We start from the raw sequence: 9,748 nt of genomic DNA on the forward strand, positions 1-9,748 counted from the left end.
AGTCCACGTGGCCTTTAATTTCACGTGGAAGATACTTTGGACCACACTCCCGGGTCCTGCCCGTGTGTTAGTGCCTGAGAGTGAATGGGAGCGGTCACTTCAGGGCTGGAGTGAAGGGCTGGAGAGAAGCAGTTGTCCTTTAAGCTAGAACATGAAAACCTCGAGATTCAGAGATTCAGGCGCAGTCTGTAAGGGAGCTGCAGACACTGGTGGAACCAAGAACCCCGCCCCCCAGGGCTCTTACCCTTCCTAAATCTGCAGCCCCTCCCTGGACCTGTGGAGGGGCGGGGCTGAGGAAGCTTAGCCATCTGGAGGTCAGACCTCCCGGGGAATCTTCTAATGGTCTTTACAGAGCTAAGCTGGCCTGGGCCTGGCCCCCACTTCTGGAGGTCCCTTTACTACCAATCAAGTTCAGTCTCAAGTTACAGTGAAAGGGCTGCTCAGAGCAGGGAGAGAGCAGCCTAAAGTCGGTGGGGGACTTGGAGGAGGCACAGGGCCTGGCTCTGTTCTAAAGTTCTAAAAGCCGGGATGGGGCAGCAGTTCAGCTGGGAGGAGGCGGAGGCTGCCGGGGAGATGGATGTGGCGGAGCTGCAGGAGTGGTACAAGAAGTTTGTCGTGGAGTGTCCGAGCGGGACGCTCTTCCTGCACGAGTTTAAGCGCTTCTTCAAGGTCACTGGCAATGAGGACGCTACCCAGTATGTGGAGGGCATGTTCCGAGCCTTCGACAAGAATGGGGTAAGAAGCCCTGCGGGAGAGGACCTGTGGCCCACCCACACAGTGCCTTTTCCATCTTTGAGCCCTTCAGAGTGAGACTACAGTTCCACCCAGCTGCTTTCCTCTCCATCCCTCTCCCCCCACCCCCTTTGTTCCTTCTTCTCTTCTCATTGGTCCCCTACATCTTCCTAAGGGCCAAAGGTCACTGGCACACAGTCTGGGCTTTCTCTGCTTTTTAGGCCAAGGCTCTGCAGCAAAGGGCATGCCTTTACAAACCCCATATAACCCCTCCTGCTGCTCTCAACACAAGGGAGTAAGATGTCCCAAAAGCTTTCTTAGCACAGATCAAGACCACCTTGCTAGTCCTTCAGATGGAGACTGCTCTCTTCCCTGTATGGATGGCAGGGGCTTCACGCTGACTGGGAGGAGAGTGGATAGTTGCAAAAGCACTTTTGACTTTTTTTTTTTTTTTAAGATTAAATGTGTGTGTGTGTGTGTGTGTGTGTGTGTGTGTGTGTGTGTGTGTGTAGGTACTTGTGGAGGCCAGAGGGGGCATCAGATACATTAGTGCTAGTTACACATATTTGCGAGCTGCCCAGTGTGGGTGGGATAGACCAGTAAGTACTTTTAATTACTGAGCCTTCTCAATGCTTTAAGTCATGGGGCATTACATGAACCAAATCCCAGAGTTTCCTTACGCCTCCCAATGACACCAGCAGCTAAAGGACACTGAATTACATCATGCACACATGATAAGTGTGTGTGTGTGTGTGTTCATGCATGGAGGGTACACTGTGTGCATATGAACACCAGAGATTGACCTCAGGGCCCCAGGGCACACGACCAACCTGTTTCTGTGACACCATCTCATTACCTAGAGCTCACCAACTACGGTAAGCTGGCTGGCCAGGAAGCCCCAAACTCCTCCTGTGTCAGCTCTCTCCGCATAGGGACAGCAAGTAGATGCCTCAACAGTCAGTGTTTTCAAAGATTTTAAATCATATGGGTGTGTGCACGTGCATGCAGTGCCCGGGGAGACCACAAGAGGGCAATGTTTCTCATGAAACTGGAGTTAAGCCGGTTATAAACTGCTCTGCAAAGATGCTGAGAACAGAACTGAGTACCTGCCCTTAACTGCTGAGCCGGCTCTCCAGCCCCCGCACCCAGCCTTTGATGCATGAGCTAGGGAGGGAACTCGGGTCTTCACACTTAGTGGACAGGGGCCATCTCCCATCCCTAATTCATTTCAATGCTACTGTCCTTTGAGAAGCCCAGGCTCAGTGTCTCCTATTGTCTTCCCAAGCAGCTTGCTTCTCTCTTAATCCTAGTGCATAAAATCTGTATTAACATCTCTTAGACTGGAGCTTTGCTTCAGAAAAGTATTTTCACTCAGGGGCTGGCGGCATGGCTCAGTGGTTAAGAGCACTGGCTACCGGCACTCACATGGCAGCTCACGGCCATGACTCATGGTAACTCCGGTTCCAGGGCATCCAGAGCCCACTTCTGACCTCCACGGGGGCCAGTCACACTCCTGGTACACATGTATGCAGACAAAACAGCTGTGCATACAAAATAAAAAAATAAATAAGAAAGAATTATATGGGAAAAAAAGACGTCATTTTAAAGGTTGTCTGAGTCAGTACCCTCCAGTACTTCCTATGGTATTGTGTTATGTTGATTTTTTTATTTATTTATTTTTTTTTTTTGAGACAGGGTTTCACTATCTAGTCCTGGCTAACCTAGAACTCTCCATGTAGACCAGGCTGGCCTTGAACTCACAGAGTTCCACCTGCCTCAGCCTCCTTAGTGCTGGGATTAAATACATGGAACTGTATTTCGCCTGATGCCACCGAAATAATATAATATAAAGCCTATTTCTCTGAATTGAGGGGATACATGGGTAATTTGAAGAGACTGTGAGGACAGTGCCCCTGGGTACAGAAGAGCTTGTGCCACACTGCCTCAGTGGGAATGGCACTTGATGTCTAAGGCTGCCCTTAGTCCCAAGTCCGACTAGAGGGAGGGATCAGCCCGGTCAGTGGAAGCTCGTCCGTTGAGATCAGTCACAAAACACAGGGCACAGAGCCAACTTCAAACCTTCCAGGTCCATCCCCTCCTCTCAAGGCTGTAGGAGCCTACAAGGGAGTGGTGTTTTGTTTTTTTGGTTTGTTTGTTTGTTTGTTTTTGTTTTTCTAAATTAAATTAAATGACAAGAAAACAGGTCAGCTGGGTGTGGCAGTCCACGTTGCCATGCAGCCTCTGGAAAGCGTGGCTAGGGTGAGCCCAGCACAGACAGACCCTGCTTCAGACAAACACATCCAATCCAAGAAAGGAAGCCAATTTGCCCAAGGTCAAATGCTTACTTCAGCGTTCTTCTTTCTTTTTTTCTTTTCTTTCCTTTCTTTCTTTCTCTCTCTCTCTTTCTTTTTTCTTTCTTTCTTTCTTTCTTTCTTTCTTTCTTTCTTTTTAAAATGTACATCGGTGTATAACCTGCATGTATATATGTCTGAAGGTATCAGATCCCCTGGAACAGAAACTACAAACACTTGTGAGCTGCCATGTGGGTGCTGGGAATTGAACCCAGGTCCTCTGGAAGAGCAGCCAATACTGTTAACTGCCGAGCCATCTCTCCACCATCCTAGCATCTTAGTTCCTGGTCTAGTGTTCCTACTTAGAGGCCTGGGAGTTTTGTTGTTTTTAGATTTTATTTTATGTATGTGAGTCATTTGCATGTAAATATGTATATGTCTTATGTCACACGGTGGTAGGACAATACCCCTTGGTACCCATGAGTGTCAGAAGATGGTGTCCAGTTCCCTAAAACTGGAATTTTAGTTGGTCGTGAGCTGCCGTGTGGGTGCTAGGAATTGAGCCTAGGTCTTCTGCAAGAACAAGGGCTTTTAACCACTGAGTCATCTCTCCGGCCCATGTTAGTTTTGAAACACGGTCTTATATGTCTGGCCTAAAACTTGAGATTCCTCCTACCTCTGCCTATCTCCGTCCCTGCTCTCCCTTCCTGACAGTAGCCTGGGAATGGAAGTTTGTTTGTTTGTTGTTGTTTTAAAGAATATGGGGGCTGGAGAGATGTCTCAAGATTCAGTGGACCCAGGTTTGAATACCAGCAACAACACACAACCATTCATAATTCCAGTTCCAGGTGATCCAGTGCCCTCTTCTGACCTCCATGGGCACCAGGCACATGCACACACACACACACACACACACACACACACACACACACACACACACACAGTGTACAGATATACATGCAGGCAAAGCTTTCATACACATAAAAACAAATTAAGTAAATAAATCTACCCAAAAATATGTAAGGTATAACTGGTGTTGCTAGCCAGACTTCTTTTTGTTTGCGTGCTGATCTTTCAAGACTGTGTCATCTGGACTTGTCTTCAGCACAGGTGCCAGTTTGAAGTTCTATGACAGCTGCAGGGTCCATGCACAATGCAGCCCAGCCAAGGAGAGATGGGGGGGAGGGGGGAATCTCCCAGGTATCTCCAGCCTGCTCTGAGTAGGTAGGCACCTCCAACCCCCTCAGGCTAAGGTGGGTAATTGTTGTTGACTAGAGCAACCCATGATGTGACTAACCCCAGTCAGAGCTGTCGGAGAAACAGTCCCAGGGTTTCTGTGCCCTCGCAGGGGAGGCACTGCTCCAAGGAGTGATGTCAGAATGAGCCTCACAAAACATGGGGGTCATTGTGGAAACTGAATTACGTTGAGAGAGGCTATTGTAAGAATAGAAAACTCTGGGCCAGTTCTTCAGACCCAGTGGCATGGGTCTGCCATCTCGGCTACTTGGAAGGGTGAGGCGGAGAATGAACTGGCTCCCAGGGGAGGGAACAGCATGTCCAGTGACACAAAAGGTCCCCAGGTATTGCAGGGAAAGGGGACACTGGGTCTGGGGACACAGCGTCAGTTGGGCTCAGCCTACACTCGGGGGTGGTGAGGATGTGGTTTGGGGGTCCTCATGGCATCCACACTCAATGCAGGACAACACCATTGACTTCCTGGAGTATGTGGCAGCCCTGAACCTCGTGCTGAGGGGCACCCTGGAACACAAGCTCAAGTGGACCTTCAAGATCTATGACAAGGACGGCAATGGTTGCATCGACCGCCTGGAGCTTCTGGACATTGTGGAGGTCAGTGTCTGGCTGGCTGTAGGCTGGCACCGGTCCCAGGTCCCATCCGATCCTCATTCCTGGGGTTCTGCCTGAAGGTGGCCTGCTCAACAGGGAACCACCTAACACTGACATGGGAATCACTCACACTGTGTTATCTGCAGCCATCAAGATGGCCCAGATGGTAAAGGAGTTTGCCATCAAACCTGACATCTTAGGTTCAGCCCCCATGATCCGTATGGTAGAGTAGGAGACCAGACTCCGGGAAGTTGTCCTCCACATGCCCACCATGGCACACATATGCTCACACATACAAGATACACCCCCAACACGCACACTGTTGCACACATACACAATAATAATAATAAATTTTGCCATGTGAGATGGCATGCACCTTTAATCACAGCACTCGAGAGGTGAAGGCAGGGGGATCTCTGTGAGTTCGAGGCCACCCTGATCTACAAAACAAGTTCCAGGATATCCAGAGATGTTACAGGGAGAAACCACGTCTCAAAAAACCAAAACCTAAACAAAGTAAAACAGAAAACAACCATAATAATAAATGTTAATTTGAGAAAGGAAAATAAGAAAACCAATAATCTAAGAGGCCACCTGCAGAAATTAAAAAGAGTAAGTTAAATCCGAAGACATAAAGAACAAGAAGTGAATAAGGTGGAAAGGAAGGCTGGCTGAGTGGCTCGTGGCTGCAATCTCGAAGACTGTCAGTCAAGTCCAGGGCATCCTATACGAGGGACTGCAGGCCAGCCTTTCCCTACAGAGTGAGACTGTCACAAACAGGAAGAAAACAAATGCTGGAGAGAACAACTGTGAGACAAAGTTCTCACTGCTGCGACAGCGAAGGAAGAACTTAGAGCAGGAGGGACTGGTTTGGCCTGGTTGGGTTTCACGCTTGCCTTCTCTTGCCCATAACCATGGGCAGAATACCATGGTGACTGGAGCAAGTGATGGGAGAGGCACCAGGAAGTAGCCAGGCCATGCTAGACCACACCCATCACAGACACCCGTCTAGACACCCTATCTTCTAAATTTCCACGGTCAACCTTCCCCAGCCCACTCAGGTTTTATGTCTGTCAGTGGGTTAAACCATCCCTTCCCCAGGAGCCCTTTTGAGCCAGCTGACTCTAGAAGCCACCCCATGGGCACTGACTGAATATCTAAGCAGCTCCCAGTCCATCAACTGACAGTCACCATCAACTGACACAAAAGACAAGTCAAGAAAAATCAAGATTGGTTCTTTTCATGGGGCGGGGGCATGTGTAGTATAGATTTGTGGATTTATTTTTTAAGCAATTTATATTTTACTGTTTTAGGTGTATCAGTGGTTGTCCTGAGTGAACAGGGTGCCATGAGTGTGCCATGCCTTCAGGAGTCAGAGGAGGGGGTCAGATCTCCTAAAACTGGGGAGACGGGGTTGTTAGCCACCATATGGGTGCTAACAATCCAGCCCAGGGCCTCTGAGAAAACAGCCAGTGTTCTTAACCATTGACTCATCTCTCCAGCCCCTCTACTTTGTAATTAATTAATTAATTAATTAGTGAAAAGTCATTCTAACACCCTTTGATCCCATTAAGTAGGCTGGGCCCTCCCACATCCATCACTCATCAAGAAAATACCAAATAACTTGCCTACTGGAGGCATTTTCTCACTTGAGGTCCCCCTCCCTGGATGACTCTAGCTAGTCAAACGGACCAAGACATTCAAGTTCTGTGTTACTAAGATGCTCAGCCTGGAGGCCAGTGCTGGGTGGTGGCACTAAGGGACACAGGTCCCTGAGAGTCTGTCAGAGTAACCTAGCTCTTTCTCTCTGGCAGGCAATTTACAAGGTAAAGAAAGCCTGCCGGGTGGAGCAGGACCCCGAGCAGCAGGGCCAGCTGCTCAAGCCTGAGGAGGTGGTGGACAGGATCTTCCTCCTGGTGGATGAGAATGGCGATGGTAAGAGAGATGCAGTCTGCCGGGAAACTGCACGGTCTGTGCAATATGACACCCCAAAAGCTCTCTGCCACAACCCCACATCCCTGCTACTGATATACTTGTCTGTGACCTGGCTGGAGAAGGATGGTATGAAACATCAAAGGCGCCAAAGACACCTGAGTGCCAAAGACACCTGAGTGCACATTTGTAGGGGTTGGGGCACTTCCGAGAGCAGCTGGTGAAGGCTGGGCATGCACGGCACGTGGAACTAATCCTCTTTAATTTTATTTTATGTTAATGGGCATTTTGCCCACATGTATGTGCATGCCATGCCCACAGAGGCCAGAAAAGACTCTCAGATCCCCTGAAACTGGAGTTACAGACAGTTGGGAACCACCATGTGGGTGCCGGGATTTGAACCTGGGTCCTCTGCAAGAGCAGTCAGTGCTTTTAACCCTTGAGCCATCTCTTCAGAATATATATATATATATATATATATATATATATATATATATATATATATATTTGTTTTTTTTGAGACAGGGTTTCTCTGTGTAGCCCTGGCTGTCCTGGAACTCACTCTGTAGACCAGGCTGGCCTCGAACTCAGAAATCCGCCAGCCTCTGCCTCCCAAGTGCTGGGATTAAAGGCGTGTGCCACCACTGCCTGGCTATATTTTTTAAAAAGATAAAAAGACACCAGAGATATGATTCTGTGGATAAAGGAACTTGTCACCAAGCCTAATGGCCTGAATTAAATCATGGTACTCAAGGGATTGAAGGAGAGAACCAACCACTTCAGGATGGACCCTAAGCTCTGCACTCAGGCTGTGGTGAGCATGTATTCACACACACACACACACACACACACACACACACACACACACACACTCACACTTGTGAGTTACAAGAGGCTCCTTTAGACTCAGAACCAGCAAGCTACAGGCTTAGAATCCCAGGCTGCAGTGCGGTTGATAGGAGAGGAGGCCCTCCCCATATCCCCCTCCCCTGCCTCATGCCCCTCTCTCCCACCCTTGCCCAGGCCAGCTGTCTCTGACCGAGTTCATTGATGGTGCCCGTCGCGATAAGTGGGTAATGAAGATGCTCCAGATGGATGTCAACCCGGGCAGCTGGATCACTCAGCAGAGGCGGAGAAGCGCCATGTTCTGAGAGCCCGGGGACCCTGCAGGGGCGGGCCCACACTCCCCGCCAAGACTCCCAGGGTCCCCCAGGTTTACAACGTAGCAGGAGGCTCCTGGCCTTGTTGCCTGAAGCCTGACCCCTGGTTGGTGTGGACTTCCCAACACTCCCAGTATGGGAAAGCAATGGCTGCTGGGTCTGAAGTGGTTCAGTCCATTCTTCAGGATTTACTAGCATCCTGGGATCCGATGTTACTCTACTCTCCGGTTGCTCCTGGAAGAACTGGACTTTGACTGGGAGATGTGGGGCTCCTACTATTCTTTAGGTATTCTCAGAGGAAATGGGGCCACTGGGGGGCTGGGGGTGGAACAAAGGTTGGTAGTCTGGAAAGACAGCAAGAGTGGGGAAGGAGCAGCCCAGCTCAACCACCCTGAGCGCTGGCTGGGGACAACTCTCCCCAGCTCCTCTTCGGGGTGTCCTCATTAAGGATGACAAAAAGGAAGGCTACCACCATGGTCTTTTACCCTGAGAGGCCTGGTGGGCTTACGGGGGACGTTACGGCTGTGCTTGGTGCTGCTCTCCAGTTTCTCCTCATCCCATCTCTAACGTGAGCCTGCTACCATTCCCAGCCATAAGCCCACATGCCTCCTTAAGGATGGAGACATCTTCTCTTCCTCTCTGGAGGGAACCTGGCATTTGAGTTCCAGGCCAGACTTTGTGTCCCACAGCTGTTGGACTCCCTAACCTTCTGAGGTGGACTAGTCAGTCCAGGCTGTCATGTCCTTCATGCACCTGATATAGAAGCTAGACTACCAGAGAGGCTCTCTGCCCTTCTCTCCCTCTTTCCATCTGTGCAGCTGGGGAAGGCACCTCAGAGGGCCGGAAGTAGGACCAGTGTCACTTAGTGATTCTCTGTGGAGCCTGGTGGGTTGTTGGTGTTATCTGAAATAGATACACATTCCATGTTAAAATAGAGTAAAATAATTTGTTGTCCTGGAGGTGAACTTTGTTTGCTTGTTTGAGCAAGGCCCCACACTATAGCTCAGGCTAGCCTGGCATTGTATAGCCCAGGCTGGCCGGAACTCCTGCCTCAGGCTCCAGAGCCCTGAGATTCTAAGTGTGAGCCCAGGTTATTGTGCATGGGAGAAGAGCTGTTTGTCTTCATTTTGTGGGGTAATTGAGACAGTTTTGGGAGCCCAGGTCAGCTTGAAACCCATGGCAATCCTCCTGCCTCAGCTCACTGAGTGCTGTTATCACAAGTGTGCACCACTGTGCCCAGCATGAACTTGAAGTGTTTTTTTGTTTTATCTTTATTGTATGGGTCTGCATATGTCTATACACCATGCGTGTGCACTGTCACAGAGACCGATCCTGTGGCACTGGAGTCACAGATGGTTGTGAGCCGCCACGTGAGTGCTGGGAATCAAGCCTAGGTCCTCAGCTGGAGCAGCCAGTGCTCTCACCACTGAGCCATGTCTCAGCCTTTTGGAGTTCTGTAGTTTGTAGGATGCACTATAAAGTTCTCTTAAGAAATCGCTTAGGGGCTGGAGAGGTGGCTCAGAGGTTAAGAGCACTGGCTGCTCTTCCAGAGGACCTGAGTTCAATTCCCAGCACCCACATGGTGGCTCACAACCATCTGTAATGGGATCGGATGACATCTTCTGGTGTGTCTGAAGACAGTGACAGTGTACTCATATACATAAAATACAGAAATCTTTAAAGAAAAAAAGAAAGAAAGAAAGAAAGAAAGGAAGAAAAGAAAAGAAAGAAAATTACCCCACAAAATGAAAACAAATGGTCCATGTAAAATATGAATATATCCCAGGC

General features: G+C 49.3%; 1 protein-coding gene across 1 annotated transcript; it reads left to right on the top strand.

Moving 5' to 3' along the window:
- The first annotated feature begins 368 nt into the window (after positions 1-368).
- Guca1b (guanylate cyclase activator 1B) lies at positions 369-8,919 on the top strand. Its single transcript, XM_034521409.2, has 4 exons — positions 369-735; positions 4,722-4,871; positions 6,683-6,803; positions 7,824-8,919. Exons 1-4 carry the CDS (start codon positions 529-531, stop codon positions 7,949-7,951), a joined length of 606 nt encoding a protein of 201 aa, XP_034377300.1. The 5' UTR covers positions 369-528; the 3' UTR covers positions 7,952-8,919.
- Positions 8,920-9,748: the final 829 nt, after the last annotated feature.

The sequence above is a fragment of the Arvicanthis niloticus genome, chromosome 17 (assembly GCF_011762505.2).
Source record: "Arvicanthis niloticus isolate mArvNil1 chromosome 17, mArvNil1.pat.X, whole genome shotgun sequence".
Lineage (NCBI taxonomy): Eukaryota > Metazoa > Chordata > Mammalia > Rodentia > Muridae > Arvicanthis > Arvicanthis niloticus.

Bases quoted from the DNA above. Each gene is read 5' to 3' on its own strand.
- Guca1b (XM_034521409.2), top strand. From the start codon at position 529: ATGGGGCAGCAGTTCAGCTGGGAGGAGGCGGAGGCTGCCGGGGAGATG. The intron at 4,872-6,682 runs GTCAGTGTCTGG...TCTCTCTGGCAG, and splicing joins AGCTTCTGGACATTGTGGAG to GCAATTTACAAGGTAAAGAA. The intron at 6,804-7,823 runs GTAAGAGAGATG...ACCCTTGCCCAG, and splicing joins GGTGGATGAGAATGGCGATG to GCCAGCTGTCTCTGACCGAG.